This window comes from Calypte anna, chromosome 17 (genome assembly GCF_003957555.1).
Source record: "Calypte anna isolate BGI_N300 chromosome 17, bCalAnn1_v1.p, whole genome shotgun sequence".
NCBI lineage: Eukaryota > Metazoa > Chordata > Aves > Apodiformes > Trochilidae > Calypte > Calypte anna.
Genome location: NC_044262.1, coordinates 1,519,208 through 1,534,951, shown reverse-complemented (window position 1 = coordinate 1,534,951; position 15,744 = coordinate 1,519,208). Strand labels below are relative to the sequence as shown.

Genomic DNA, 15,744 nt, shown 5'->3' with positions numbered 1-15,744 from the left:
CCTCAGCACCAATATCAGCTAGAGCAGGCAGCAGCCTGTCCCGTGCAAGGAGATCTCATCCCCAAACCCTGCTGGCAGCACACTAACCCATGCCACAGCCTGGACACGAGCAGCAAGAAATGTGTCTGCAGCTCTGAGCTCCAGTGGGACAGAAATATCCCCCTACCTGATTCTGTAGAAAATCTCCTTTCTCTTCTCTTCCACTCAGAGAAATAAGATCTAGACTGGAGGAGAATATGACCCCCAGATCTCCTCCTCCTGGAGTCATTCCCTGCCCATCCTGATACTAGGTTCCCAGGAGAGCATGGGTGTCATGGACTGAACTGGTTCCATGCCCTGGGATGATGCTGAACAGCCTGAACAAACTGGGGAACAGTTCCTGAGCCCATCTCCTGGCTGGTTTTCTAGGAGAGATGTGGCCCTCACATGCAAACCATGCAGGACAGTCCAAGCAGTCTTGTGCCACGTGCCCCAAGGATTTAGTGATAAATCCTCTGAACAAAGCTGCCACCTTGCCCTCCTTCACCGTCTCCACACACTCCCACCTTTTCCAGCTCTCCTCTGCTCCCTCCAGCAGGAACCTTTCCCAAATACCTCTTGAAAAGGGGTCCTGTTTTCCAGATGTTGGTGTTTCCCACGCAGCCCCGTGGTGGGTCTGTGATGTTTTCCTTCTCAAACAAGTCATGCACGGCCTGGGCCACCACGGCCACAGCATCACTGATGTGAGCAGACTCATTCTTCCCATTGATGAGCTGCAGACCAATGACTCCTGCAGGGAGCAGAGGGCAGGAGGCTCTCAGCACCCCCGGACTCAGTGGCAGCTCCAGCATCATCCACACACCCAGGGTCTGAGGATCAGTGAGTTCATGGCCATGGGCAGAGGAATCCTGGGGGAACTGCCTGAAGTCAGGCAGGGGTGGGCAGGGGAAGGTGCTGCAGCAGCACTGGGCTGCCACTGTCCTACCTGTCCCAGAGCAACTGGGGACAGCTTCCCAGACACTGTGCTGCATCCCCATGGCATCTCCCAGCCCTCCAGGTGATGCTCAGCCTGAAGGCCCTTGGGGAGCTGACAGCAGCAGAGCCAAGGCTGCCATTTGGCTGTGCCCCCACATACAGGGCAGGGGACAGCAACATCTGGGACCTTCTATTTCCTTGGGATCACCACATCACCGTGTACCCCCACCCCGGGGGTCCCCAGGAGGGGAGTCCCACTCTCTTCAGCTCCAAGCAGGTTCCCCTGAGCCCTGCTGCCAGCAGAATGGGTGTCCCAGGGGGGTGCCTACCATCGGGGGCATAACGCAGGGCATTGCCCGATATCTCCCGTTCCCCCACCAGCCAGACGTAGCCAGACCCCGTCATGTTCAGCATGGCTGCTGCTCTGTACACCGTGGCTGCATCATCCTCACTGCAACGAGAAAAAGAGGAGAGCACTGGGGCTGCAGGGGCTGGATGGACCTCTGGCTCCTGTACCACATCCCAAGGGGGTGGCAGCACCAGGGAGGACACATCCTCATCCTCCTCTGGTAACTGGTTCTCCTCTGGTAACTGGTTCTTCTTAGAGAACCTTCTCCTCCTAACTGGTTCTCCTCTGGTAACTGGTTCTCCTCTGGCAGCTTCTCCTCCTGTAGTAACAGGTTCTCCTGGGCAACAGCCAATTCCTTGCTGCAACAGGAGCCTTTCCCTCAGCATCACCCAATCCCATAGCACCCAGCACTGCTGAGCATCTGCACATCTGTCCCATTCCTCATTGGTCCCCATCTACAGCTGTGGGGACAGTGACTCCTTCACAAGGTTAGGGTACACCACACACTGCTGCTTCTGCAGCTGCCAAGGCTTTGCAGGGCACACAGCAAGCTGAGCACAGCACCCAGCACCTAACTGGGACCTGGGGCTTTAGGTGGGGTTTCTCTCATGCTCCTTCAAAGTCCCAAACCTGAAGAGACCCCAGTACTTGGAGGTCTTGCAAAAGAGAGTGAGGAGACCTTAGAGCACCTTCCAGTGCCTGAAGGGGCTCCAGGAAAGCTGGGGAGGGACTTGGGACAAGGGCCTGGAGGAATGGGATGAGGGGAATGGCTTTGAACTGGAAGAGGGGAGATTTAGGTTGGACATTAGGGTGAAGTTCTTTGGGGTGAGGGTGCTGAGCCCCAGGTTGCCCCCAGAAGCTGTGGCTGCCCCATCCCTGGCAGTGTTGAAGGTTGGATGGGGCTTGGAGCACCCTGGGCTTGGGGAGGTGTCCCTGGGCATGGCAGGGGGGTGGGAATGGATGAGCTTTAGGGTCCTTTGAACCCAAACTACCCTGGGATTCTATGAGTCCATGAAATGGGGAGGGCTAGCTCTGCCTTACCTGGCAGAAAGGATGATGACACGAGCCTCCAGCTCCTTGGCCTCCAGCAGCAGGGATGTCACGTTTTTGGTCCCAGGGTCAAACTGCAGCACTTTCTCAGCCTGTGATTAGTGTGAGCAGAGGTGGTTAGAGTGGGAGCCCCAGGACTGCACGTGAGAGCCATGCTATCTAGAAAAGGGTCAAGAGAATTCATTAAACTGCACAAAAATCTGCTAAATAAGATTGGTTATAATTATTTTTTTCTTTTTTCTTTCTTTTCTTTCTTTCTGTCTTTCCTTCCTTCCTTTCTCTTTTACGGCTTTGTCTTTTTTTTAAATCATTTTATTTTTATTTTTTATTTTGCACTCTGCATGCAAACTGAAGTCAATCAAGACCCAAAAAGAGGCGTGCATTGTACAGGAAAGAGAAAAAGACTTTGAAATGCAATTGAAAACTCAAACGAGTGTTGTTTTTCAAAAACATGGGAAATGAAAAAAACATATTGCACAGGGTTAACCTTTGGGAGCAGAAGTGAGCAACTTACACCAAGGAACCGTTTCCTTTGGGGAGGAAAGGGGGTTGGTTCAACTTTTCAAAAAAAAAAAAACCAAAAAACAAAAAACTTGCAAGTTAATTACTGGTTCACATGCATGTTTCAAAAAGAAATCCTTCCAGGGTCAGCTGGCTAGGTTTCCATTCTCAAGTCCAAACCACACTATCTCAACATAAAAACGTGCTACCAGGAAACACAGTCATGGATCTTTTTTTTTTCTCTTTCTTTTATTTTCTTTTCTCTTATTTTTTTTTCTTTTTTTTTTTCTCTCTTTTTTTAAATTTTATTTTTTATTATTATTTCTTTTTTATTTTTTTTTCTGGTGGCTGTGGCTATTTTTTTTCATTTGCTAGTTAGGTTGGTGGGCGGCGTGCATTTCCATGCATATATACCTTGGGTCCTCGCTTGTTGTCATAGGAAAGTTGGTCGAGGTTTTCATAGTTCCTTTTTTTACTCTGATGAATAATGTGCACAGAGAAAATATGTAGACACAGAAGAATATTATAAACAGTTGAAAATGACGTGTAGTAAAGCAATCCAACATCCACCTCCTCCTCCACTGTTTGCTAAAGGGTCTCTATAACGCTGGAGCTCGCAAAAACCACTACCAGGACAGTGCCTCAGCTCACCCCGGAGCATCAGGGTGCAAAGTTGGGGGGGTCAGAGCAAGCCTGAGGGTCACAAAAGCTCTTGCAATGTAGGTGGCAAATCCCTTGTGGGGCTGGGCAACTCTTCAGCAGGACATATATTGGGTTATGGTATTTATGGAGTGATCGATCGATCGGTTGATTACCTGAAACTCTGAAACCGTCTCTAAGGGCCTAAGAGGTGGGGGTTCCATGGGATTACTGTGGAAGGAAAGGACAAAGTGCTGTGTATGGGAAGGCAAAGTGGTGCTGTTAAGACCAGGAGCATGACTGCTGTCACTCTGAGCACTGCAGACACCGAGGTGTCACAGCTGAACCTGTCACCTCCCGCAAGGAGGGAGCAGCTCTCTGGAGCTCTGTTGTCATCCAAAAGAGAAAGAAAAAAAAGCTCTCTGGGTGCTGTGTGGGCTCAAAGCGTGGGTGATGTGAAGCAATGGTGATCATGGGATGACACTGCAGCTTTTACCTGGTGCCTGGGGAGGCCTGAGGGCACCTGATGGCTCTGGGTGGCCCTGGGTGGCACTGGGGGATGCAGCTGATGGAGACCACGGTGCCCATAACGTGGCCCTACCCGGGGCCAGTGGGGTTCACTCTTTGGTGGTCTCTGTGCCACTGGCCACCGCGTCACCCCCAGGCCAGGGCAGGATGCTCAGTGTGAGCTGAGCCTGCAGGACAGGAGGAGCTGAGAGTCTGCTCCTTCCTTTGGCTTCTGCCTCAGCCACTTCTGCTGCTTGGCCTGAAGTAGCACGAAAACTACTTCTGGAGGTTTCCTCTCCTCCAGGCAGCCTGCTCAGGGCTCTCAGGAGCCTTGACCCTGCAGCTGCATGCACAGAGCCCTGGGCATCTTCCTGGCAGCAGCCCCTGGGGTCACATCAACCTGGCAGTGCCTGCAGGATGGTGCTTGTCAGCTTTTGGTGGGACAAACTCTGCCCTCTTCTTCTTGGCCCCATCCCACCCAGCTCTGCATCCCTGACCTGTGTGCCTGGAGTACAGGACCTGACTCTTCCAGATTTTGCAGCATCTTGTGGCAAGGGCAGCTGATCCCTGCCAGGAACCCAACCCTTTGCACCCCATCATGCAGGGGTTCATGTTCCCTGGTTCTTCCTTAGGGTTTACTTCTGCATCTTGCTCTCCAAACCAAAATCTTGCTTCCTCCTGCAGGCTCAGATCAGCCTTTGGCAGATTTCCTCTCCTCCTTGTAGCTGTGAGATCTTTCTTCTCCTTGGACACATCCTGAGAGGTTTTTCATGGCTCAAAGCCATTGAGATCTTGCAAGGAGAAGTGTCTGAGGAGGCAAAATCTGCTCAGAGCTTAGGTCTTCCCTTCTAATGGTGTTCATGGTGAGGATTTTTGCAATGGCTTCAGATCAGATTGAGACCTTGGGCTCTAGCTGCCTCCAAGGAGGGCAGAGCTGCAGCAGCACAGTGGGAATATCCTCCAGTGATGCCACATTGGCCACTTGTGCTCTGTCACAATCAGTTTAGCCAGAAGCTTGGTGTCCATCTTCCAGTTTACAGCCACAAATCACCACGTGTGCTCAGGATGCTGGTCAGCAAAGTGATGCAGAGTCTTGTGTGCAGCAAAGCTGGACCTGATGGTACCAGATCACCTGTCTCTGTCCCTATCCCTCGTGCCACATGGTTGTGTCCAGTAATGAGACCAGGAGACCAGTCATGTTTCCTCTCCTTCCCAGATTCCCAGATTTCCACGTGGTCCAGCAGCCCTTCCCTGCTCCTCAGCCTCTGTTTCTCACAAATCCAAAATTCACCTTCCACCACCTTCTCCAACATTTACTCAAAAAATAACCTCTTTCATGAACACCACCCCAGAGAATGTCCTGCCACCTCTGACTTGGACAAACTCTGTTTTTCACAGGTTCTGTCCCTCGCTCCTACCCCCAGGCAGTGATGCTGCAGTGCTGGCCTGCCCAGATCTATGAGCAGAGTTGTACTGGGATGAGTTCCTGCAGAAACCTGGGGGGCTCTGGGCTCCAAACATCTGCTTTAAGTGCAAACCCACACCATGGCTCCTGAGTGACACCCAGGGCTGGTGCAGACTCCAGGGAACCATCCATGCTCAAGTCCAAGAGTTCAGGTGGGCAGCTGAGCCTCTGGCTTGTAGTGATTCCTCCAAGTCCTCAGGACCTGTGATCCAAGGCTTGAAAAGAGCAGTTTTCCTACATCCTCCCTTCCCCAAAGCCCAAGCTGCCCTTGAGGAGGTTGGAGAGGGCTTCAGGTACCACTTCACAGCATGGAGAGTCAGTGATGACAAGAGGAACTCCAAAGCAGAAGAGATTGAGGAGGATGGGAGAGCCCCAGCAGGGCAATCAACCACCTTCAAGACCTGTCAGATCAGAGCAAGATCCTCAAAGGAAAAAGAAACAAGATGTGGAGAGAAAGGGGAAGACAAGGTGAGAGGTACCAACCCACAGCACATGCCCAGGCTGGAGATTCCCCAGTCAGGGAATTTCCAGTAGCCCAGTGGCTGTCAGGGGACACCAAGAGATGTTGTAGATGCAGGGTAAATGAGGGGCAGGTCTGAGGACAGACTCTCCCTCTCCCACCTTCCAAGCTCCAGATCTCAGAGTCTTTCATGTAGGATGGTTTGGCTGAAGAAGAAATCCCCCCTGTGCCTGGGAGCATTTCATGGAGCAGTAGGGGTGGAGGCAGGAGCTGCTGGGACACAGAAAGTGGAAATCAGAAGATGCAAGGAGAGGGATGACAGACTGCCAGTGAGAACATTTCCACAGCTTTCCTTGGGTCAGGGATACTCTGCTGGGAAGAGGCTCTGGAGAGAAATACTGGCCTGCTGTCACAGAGCAGGGAGATGCCTTTGGAGGCAGAAGGATCCCACCAGGACTGGTGGGGCACCAGTGTCTCACGATGGCCCAGGATGCAGCAAAGATGAAATTCCCTGGGAACCAAACACAAATCCTGGTGACCAATGTGGCTTGTGCCAGCCCACACCCTGGGAACACCTGGGGTTCCTCCAGGGGCTTGATGAGAGGTGATGAAGGGTGCTGGCAGGCTGCTCTCTCTGCTCTCTCAGCTCAGCCACTGCCACCAAACAGGAGAAATGTCTGTGGCCACATCTCAGCTGCCAAATATCCAGCAGATGGTGGGACTGGAGAAGAGCAGATTGTGGTCAGAACAGCCCAGAATGAGTGCCTGCCCTGGTGCTGATGGAGACCTGGAGATGGGCTCATACTCTGCCCACCCAAAGAGGACTCTGCCCTGGGCAAGAGGATGTGCTGGGACTTCACCCCATAGGGCAGGAGATGGTTCCTTGTCTTCCCTGTGTTCTCCTTCCCTGCTTGTCTTGAATGCTGGCTCAGTCCTTTCACTCAGCAGCAGGAGGGCTCTGGAAATCCTTCTGAATTTCTGAAGCAGACTTGGGGGCCTGCCCTGCCTCCCCCCCTGCTCCCTGCTGGCCCTGGGTGCAGGTCAGGGCACCTCCTCCATAAAGCTGCTCCCGCCAGCCCCAACCACCCTCTGGTCCCAGCATGGGGTGTCTGGAAAGCAGCGTTTGGCATGGGCTTCAATGGAGATGGGAAGGGGGGGTGGGGGTGGCAGCTTTATGGAGCTGGTGAGGACCCCTCTGGGCAGCAAGGTGCCAGCAGCCCTGGCCCCTCCTAAGCTGCTAAGGTGAGCTGGGGGTTGCCAATTTGGAAGCTGCATTTCAGGGTTGGTTTGGCACTGCTGGGTCTGTCTGGGCCCTGGGTGGCTGTCACAGGGCAGGAGCCTCCCTAAGCTGAGCGACTGGTCCTCTCCTTAGCTGGGACTCTTGGGTGAGGCTTTTTTTTTTTTTTTTTTTTTTTTTTTTGCAGAGCTCCAGGTTATCCTTCCCTTCATTTTGTAGTTGATTTACATGTAGGAGATTTTGACCATGGCAAAGCAAGTGAAATGAATAAAGTACAAAGTTCTGTCAGGTACTAGTCAGACACTGTTGATGCTTTAAGCATGTCAGCCATGTTACAATGGAAAGAAAAGGTGTTTTACATACAGAAATCTACATACATACAACAGCCCGAGACCTCTAGTTTTGTTGTTGTTGCTTAAACAAAGCTACAAGACAATGCTGAGGGACTGACCTTGGACTCTCTCTCCTCCAGGAGGGTCTCCAGCTTCTTCTGGGCAGCACGACCCTCGTGGTCGTCACTGACTATCAGGATGACGTGGTTCCAGTTGAAGACTCTCATCATCTCAAACCAGACATTGGCCTGGTGAGAGTAGGGTGGGACTGTGCGCAAAAAGGAGAGGTGGATGCTCTGCAAGGAAGAAGAAGAGCTCAACACAGACTGCTGGGGGTGTTGGCCAAGGTACCTCTTAGGGCTTGGGCAGGTTTGAGGGTGCTGGGATGGGATGGGCTGGGATGGGATCCTGAGGGCAAAGAGGCAGAGCAGCAGCTTGTGGGTCACACACCATGGGGAGGTCTCTCTCTGGGACCTGCACTCTGTTCCTCTGACTGAAAGACAAGCAAAGCCTGGCTGGGAGTTTGTGCTTCTCAGTGGTCGATCAGGTTGCTCACAGCCTCATCCAGCCTGGGAGTGTTCCAGGGTTGGATGGGGCTTGCAGCTCCCCTCTCATCTAGTGGGAGATGTCCCTGCCCTAGCCAGGGATGGAACTAGATAGTCCTTAGGGTCCCTTCCAACCCAACCCTGTGAAAGGGCAGCAAAAAAAAAAAAAAAATCAATTCCTTCAGAGATCAAGGAGGAGCATCTGCAGTTAGAAGCAGATTTACATGGCAGGGGGGTGGAAAAAGATTGTCTTTAAGGTCCCTCCTAAACCCTAAACCATTCTGTGGTTCTCTGATGTGAGTTATGTGCCATGAGAGGAGTTCAGGAAAGCAGTTTTATAATCTGCTGCCTGGCTGTTTCTAGGTCAGAGTGTTCCCCAGCAGCACCCGGGTGGCAGCTCTGGCCACGTGCCCGAGGTCACCTCTCTGGGTTGGTAGAAGATGTCATTAGGGTTGGATGATTGAGCAATAGCCATTCCAGCCTAATTAACTGCAGGGCTCTTCGGGGAGCAATTGGGCCAAAAGCTGTTGCTGACTGAGGGGTTTAAAAAAATTGCATCTTTTCCAAAAGGGCCCTGGGATCAAATATTAGAAAATGAAAGTGCTTGAGCTCAGCATAGGTGCTGCTTGGTGTGCCAGCTCCATGCTGAAGTGCTGCTCCAAGCCCCATCCAACCCTCAACACTGCCAGGGATGGGGCAGCCACAGCTTCTGGGGGCACCCAGGGGCTCAGCATCCTCACACCAAAGAATTTCTTCCTAGTGTCCATCCTCAGTCTCCCCTCTGGCAGTTTAAAGCCATTCCCTCTCATCCCATCCCTCCAGGCCCTTGTCAAAATTCCCTTCCCAGATCAGGCACACAACAAAAAATATTCCTAATTACAAAACACCAGTTTTCCTTATGAGATGCTCTTCTGGGAAGTGCCAGTGAGGGATCACTGACCCAGTTGAGGGGCATCACTTTTTTCCCCACTTCTCACACTGTTTCTCCTGAGCCTCAGTTTCCAGACAGATCAGTAATTAAGAAAAAAAAACCTCTCTCAGTGAGCAGCAACCCCAGGAGGGCTGGAGTGGTTACACTGAGACTTAGTGAAGGAGCAGGTCATGATTTCCTAAGATGTACAGACAAAAAGGCCAAAGAGAGGCTGGAGAGCTCAGCTTGAGAGCTGCAAGGTGGTTTCTAGAACAAATAGTTCTTTGAATCCTGGGAGCACTAAAGCTTTCTTCCCTTCCTTTGTTGAAAGACCAACTGGACTGCTGTGCTCCACTGGGGATGCTCCAAGAGCATCAAAAGGTGCTGAGCAAACCTGGCTGTGCTGGGGCTCAGGCCTTTCCCCTCCCTGGCAGCTTGGTCTCAGGAGAACCATCATTAATGCTGAGATTTCACCCCCTCCTGTGAAATTTAGCTAAAATTGGCTGACGCCTTCCAAACCAATCAGGGGCATAGAGACAAAGTGATCTTACAAGCTTGTTTCCATAGAGACGAAGCTGAAAGATAATTTCCTGAATAAAAATAATTTAAAAAAATTAAATATCACAAACTGATCAGTGGGAACCAGAAAGGGAACTTGTCCTACATGGGTGTGCAGAGCCTTGCACCCTCCTGTCCCACACCTGCACACCTCTTTGCTCTGTTCTCCTCCCCTCCCATCTTTGCCATCCTCTCAAGCTCCTGCCAGACCCCCCCTTGCTTCTCTACCCACCCAGGCCCTGTCTTTGCCTCATCTCTTGCCTGAAACTCTGCAAAGAGCTCAAAATCCTCAAGTCCTGGCTGCTGTGATGGGAAGGGTGAGGAGTGAGAGCCGAGCCAGGCAGAAGGGGGGGTCTGGAGCAAAGCTCTGCCCAGGAGGGGCTGAGGAACCTGGGCGTGTTGGTCCTGAATCAGAGGAGGCTGAGAGGAGACCTTGTGGTCCCAGTTTGCTGCTGTGGGCACGGGGCTGCTGAGCTGAAACTGGGCTGAGAGCAGGCAGGGTGTCCCCTCCTGCCATGGTGACACCCTGTACACTGTGACAAGATCCCTCTCAGTGACACTGCTGCCTGGACCCATCTCCTCTCCAGCCAGATCCCCCCTTGCTCATGTCCTACCTGCTGCCTGCTCCCTCCTCAGCCAGCTCTGCCTCCAGCTCTTCCCATCCATCAGGTCCCATCGGGATCCTGCCAGGTCCCAGCTCCTGCCAGCCACCACTGCTGTCCCTGCCATGGCCTTGGCTGTCCTAGCAGGGTTTTATTTGGTCGGGGATGCCAAGCTCTGCTGCTGCTCCAGCTGAGCAGGCAGCGTCCCTGGGAGCCTCTGCTCCTCCCTCCTGCAGCTGAGCTGCGTTGAGCATGGAGGAGGAATGACTAATTTTGCACTGAACATTTGCATTGTGTGAATATTCACATTTTCCAAGCAAAGGCCAATCTGTGCTTCAAAACAGGCCTGGTTTCACCCTGAAAAGCTCATGCACCTGGGTAAAAATCCTCCACAAAGGCTGCAATGGAATGCGGGCCACCTGGCTCTGCTCAGCTCCTCCTTTGGCTTTTACTGATCCCAGGTGAACCTCATGGCAGGGCATTGCCCCAGCCTCATCCAGCCTGGAAGTCTCCATGTTCCCACCAGCTGGGCAGGTGGTGGCTTGAGGCACTGGAATGTGCAGCTCTTCCTGGCATGCTGGCTGGACTCAATGTCATTTATAGCCTTGGGATAGCTTGAGATTGATTCTATTATCTCCCCTACCAACATCAGATAAACCCAAGCATACAAGGAAAAAAAACCTTCAAGCCCCAGAGAGCTCCTCCAGGCTCCATGAGGATCCTCTTGTCCCTCCACAAGCCCCCAGCACCCTCTCAGGACCCCCTGGGCTCCCTTTCCCCCACTGGTGAGCAGGGCAGGAGCTGCTTTGTGCCTTTCCTTTGGCTGAGGAGCAGTGAGCCCAGCAGGGAATCGCTGCAGAACTCATCCAGCACTATCTAGGTCAGCACTGGCAGCTGGGGAAAAGATAATGTACCAGGAAGATGGGAGAGAGAGAGGGAGGGATTTAAGTGGAGGGGATGGATGGACAGACAGCCCCAGCCACCATTAACCCTCCTGAGGGGCACTCTCAGTTTACACCCCCTGAATGAGGCACCAGAGCAGAACCGTGCAGCAGTTACCTTATCAGAATAGATAGACATGCGTGTTGTCAGACCAATGACTGGGATCCGGTAGAAGCCAGCTGTGTATGAGACTGGTGTTGGTGTTAAGTGGTCGTTGGGAGCAGGAGGGTGGCTAACTAATATTGCATAGACCTGCAGGACAGGATACATGACACAAACATTATTTCACAGGAGCACACATCACCCATCCAGTGTGATGACTTTTTTTGTTTTATTTTCTTTTTTCTCTTTTTTTTTTCTTTTCTTTTTCTATTCTTTTTTTCTTTTCTCTTTTTTTTCCTCTTTTTCTTTTTTTCTTTTCTCCCTTTTTTCTTTTTTTCTTTTTTTCTTTTTTTCTTTTTTTCTTTTTCTTTTTTTTTTTTTTTTTTTTCCCCAGCAGCATTTAACAGCCCCACAGCATTCAAATAACCAAGGGTTGTGCCAGGGAGCCAGGGGAGCTGGAGCCCCTGGGGGTGGGGGGGGTGTGACATCTCTGCTCAGGTTTGTATCCTAATGGTACCACCCTGCCCAGCCTCCACACGGAAAACATCCATGGATTGCAGATTAAAGGGAAGCATCTCCCTTCCAGTCACACACTGTAATGTGATTTCTTTAACCACACATTTAATACTCAGCTGTAATTCCCCTCTGAGGACTATTACAGACAAAGTGGTCAGCTGGGAGCATGGAGCCAATCCACCAGCTGGCCCTGAGCTGGGAGAGGAAAAGGGAATCTGGGGGGGATGTGGGGGGCTGGCAGGGGCAGGAAGTGGGATCTAAAGGGGGTTTCAGCAAGGGGGATTTCAGGAAGGTGCTGCTGTGACCCCAGGGCTGGGATTTTGGTCTCCTGCAGGATCCTGTTTGGTGTCAAAGGGAAAGGAAGGAGCTGGGCAGTCCCTGGGGCATCCTTTGTTACAGCAATGCCCTGTCACAGCACAAGGAATGTCCCCAGCTGGTGTCAGCTCTCCAGCTAGGGTGAGCAAACACAAGGGCTTTGATGTCTGAGAGGAAATAACATTTCTTCCTCCTCCAAGCATCTGCCCAAACTCTGGGATATGCTCTGTGCCCTGGCTGGGGGTACAGCTCGCTGGGATGGGAGGGGAGGATGGAGCACCTGTAGGGACCTGGGGGCAAGGGTGGGAAAGGAAAGATCCTGCTTAGCATTGGGGGGGTGCAGAGTGAGCTGGGACAGGGGCTGGAGACCCCACTATGGGAGAAGGAATTACTGGGGAGGTGACCTGGGGAGGCAGAACCCCCAGTGCTGTGCTGACATGGGGTGGGTGAGAACCAGACCTATCCCAAGGAGGACTGAGGCAAGGTTTTGGGTCAGGATCAGGCCCTGGGGGGGTCTGGGGGCTGTGGGGATGAGGCCTGTGCTGCACTGGGCAGTGGCTCAGAGGCAGGAGCCATTTTGCATGCCTGGGCTCCCAGCTCTGCACCACAGCCCCTGCTCAGCCCCAGTGCCAGCAAGGACTGAGGGTGGATGTGTCCCATGCTGGGGACATGGAGCTGAGACAACTCCTGTATGTTGGGATGGCATGGCCACCCCCAGGACCCCAGCCCCCTCTGCCCTCTCATCCTACTGCTCCACAGAGATGTGCCAGGGCCAGCAACCCGGGGGTTCTGTGGGGTTTGCCATGGGGACAAGACCCAGAGGTGCCATGGGCATCCCCCAGCTGGGATGGAGCCTTGGGTGGGGAAGGACCTGATCCAGGCTTCTCCCGGGATGCAGGGACCATTACAGCCTTCACTGAGCTTCCATCCCAGCTTTGTCAGCATCCCCAGGGATGTCTCCAGCCATCCTCCACCTCCACACCAGGAGGCTGAGCTCCAAATGTGCCAGCCCTGCTCCACTGTGCACCCCTGCCCCACACCAGCTCCCCCCTCCCTGGCTCTGTCTGTGCCCAGGTGCACACACACACACATTTCTCCATGCACTGGGGGATGTGTGAGCCTCCAGGGGGGGGGGGGCGTGTTCATGCCACCCATGTGCACCTCTTCTCAGGCTCACCCCACCTTGTGCAGGTGTGGGTGGTGGGGGTGGTTGGTACCTGGCTGTCTGCCCACCTGCTTGCTGGGCCCAGGCAGGGGGAATGGGGCTGGTGAGCTGGGCTCAGCACCCAGAGCTGGGGGGCACAGAGGGGCAAGGCCACAGCCTGCCCAGGGCACCCCTGCAGATTGGGGGTGCTCTCTTGTGTACCCATACAGGCAGGAGGGAAGAGTGTGCTGGCCTGGTGTGTGCAGGCATGTGTGTTCAGTGTGCTCTGTGCGTGGTCATGGCTCTCTGGAGCTGTGCAGGTGTCTGCAGGCATGCACTGTGTGTGTGTGTGTGTGTGTGTGTGTGTGTGTGTGTGCACCCTGTGTGTGTGTGCATGCACTGTGTGTGTGGCAGTGGGTGTGTTTGTGTGGAGCTGGGGGGTATGGGATGTGTGCAGCTGCAGTGCACAACCATGCAAGGTTGGGGAGGGGGATGCTGCGTGTACACGCAGCACTGTGTGCCTGCAGTGCATGCAGGGGGCTTTGCTTGTGCAGCAGCACTTGTGTGTGTGTGTGTGTGTGTGTGCACCTGGTGCAGTGCATGCTCATGCCTGCACATGGATGCACAGGGCACAGCCTGCGTGCACCAAGGTGTCTGCACACTGGTATGAGCAGGGGCACGCTGCATGCTGCGTGTGCACCCACGTTTGCACGGGGATGCATCTGTGCACAAGGCAACTGTGAGCCTGCATGCAGCACAGCCCACAGACATTCCAACAGGGACTTGTGAGCACACAGTGTGTGTGTGCAGGGCCATCCCCATGCCCATAGGGTGAGGGTGCCCGTGTGTGCACACAGCGTGTGCCCCGCAGCTCCGTGTGTGCCGTGCGGGGCCGTGCACGGTGCGGGTGTGCCTGCATCTCCCTGCCTGCACTCTCACTGCTCACACTCGGAGCCCGTGTGCACCCTGGGGTGCCCGTGCGTGTCTCCCAGGACGGTGCGGATGGCCGTGCGTGTGTGCCCCGAGGTGTGCGGGTGCCCGCGGAGCAGAGCCTCCCGCCCGGCCGCGCTTACATAAAGGCTGCAATGCGGGTTCCAGGACCCCGCTCGCGGCGGCTCGACCCACCCGGAGCCCCGGGGGGATGCGGGGGGATGCGCCGGGGGCTCGGGAGCATCTCAGTGCTCTGCAGCGAAGGGCCGGGAGGTGCCCGGCGGGGGGGGAATGTCGCCGTCCCGGGGTACCTGGCTGGAGATGAGGTCCTCGCAGACGGAGAGGGCCATCTGGATGGCGTTGGGTTTGTGCGTGACCGAGGTGGCGTTGAGCTGGAGCTTCCAGGTGCCGTGCCGCTTGTTGGCCTGGTTCACCGCTTCGCGGAAGATCTGCTCGTGCTTCTTGGTGCTCAGCACCGCACCGATGTTGACGATTTTGGGGTCGCAGCCGGCGCGGGCGAAGGAAGAAGAGAAGAGGAGGGCGAGCAGCAGCAGCCTCATGGTGCTCATCCAGGGGCCGGAGACCCCCGGCCCCCTCGGTCCCCCCCGCCCCCCTCCGCCGCTCGGGCCCGATCCCGGCCCCCGCCGCTCTCCGTGGTGCTGAACCCTCCGCCGCACCGACCCGACCGCCCCTCCCGCTGCCGCAGCGCCCGCCCCCCGCCCGCCCCGCAGCCCCGCCCCGCACCGGACCCCCAGACCCGGACCCCCGCCCCGGACCGCCTCTCCGCTCCGAACCTCCCGCCCCAGCCTCCCGCTACGGCTCGCCTTCCTCTCCCGGACTCCCCTCTCAGGAGCAGAGCCCTGTCCCGGACTCCCGTCTCGCCAGGGGAAACTCCCACCCCGAATTTCCTGCCCCATCTCCCAATCCCGAACCCCCTCCTCTCCCTGGGACCCCTGCCCCCCACGGGATTCCCCATCCTTTTCTCCTCCCCAGGCTCCGATACCCCCACGGATTTCTGTGCCCGATCCTGGTGCACCCGGGACCCCCGGACAGTCCCAGACCCACAGCACTGCCCACTCCAGGATCGACCCCGACCCCCTGGCCTGCCCCAAACCTCCCCACAGCCCCTGGTTCTGCCCTGCCCCGTGAGCTGGGTGCGGGGGGTGGGCTATACACTCCCCCCAACCCCCTCTTCTCCCCGGGTTTGTGCTGCCAGACCCCGTGGGCAGGCTGGGAGGGGGCTCTGGAACCTCTCTGAATTGTCACTGGTACAGGGGGTGCAGAGCTCACCTGGGTGCTGAGCCCCTGGCTGCAGTGGGGTGCATCTCCTGGGGGTTCCACTCCATCCTCTTTGCACCCAGAGTGCCCTCTTGAGGTCTGGGTATTGCCCTCACTTTGGGAGGCATAATCACACCTTGGTAAACCAGGGTTTTCTCCATAATCACACCAGAATGGGGGTAAACCAGGGCCTTCAGGGGGTGTTCTCCAGATGCCCCATCCCTGGCAGTGTTGAAGGCCAGGTTGGAGCAGCCTGGGCTGGTGGGAGGTGGCAGAGCTTTAAGGTCCCTTCCAACCCAAAGCAGTCTGGGATTCCATGGTCTCTGAACAACACAATTCCCCAGCCCTGGGTGGGAAAGAGTTGCCCGTGACAGGAACACCATCAGGGGGCTGATGCTGGAGAATCCT

General features: G+C 54.9%; 1 protein-coding gene across 5 annotated transcripts in view; it reads right to left on the bottom strand.

Annotated features, from left to right (window-relative positions):
- Positions 1-14,842, bottom strand: part of GRIN1 (glutamate ionotropic receptor NMDA type subunit 1) — a 33,235-nt gene extending 18,393 nt beyond the window's left edge. For 2 of the 5 annotated variants that reach the window (XM_030461096.1, XM_030461098.1), the window contains exons 1-7: positions 14,370-14,627; positions 11,169-11,303; positions 7,614-7,790; positions 3,269-3,331; positions 2,345-2,445; positions 1,284-1,405; positions 595-769 (exon numbers count right to left, since the gene is read on the bottom strand). In XM_030461096.1, coding sequence (XP_030316956.1) covers positions 595-769; positions 1,284-1,405; positions 2,345-2,445; positions 3,269-3,331; positions 7,614-7,790; positions 11,169-11,303; positions 14,370-14,627 — 1,031 coding nt within the window. Of the gene's footprint in view, positions 1-594; positions 770-1,283; positions 1,406-2,344; positions 2,446-3,268; positions 3,332-7,613; positions 7,791-11,168; positions 11,304-14,369; positions 14,725-14,821 lie in introns of those variants that run through there. The other 3 variants (XM_030461097.1, XM_030461099.1, XM_030461095.1) reach the window with 2 other exon arrangements.
- Positions 14,843-15,744: the final 902 nt, after the last annotated feature.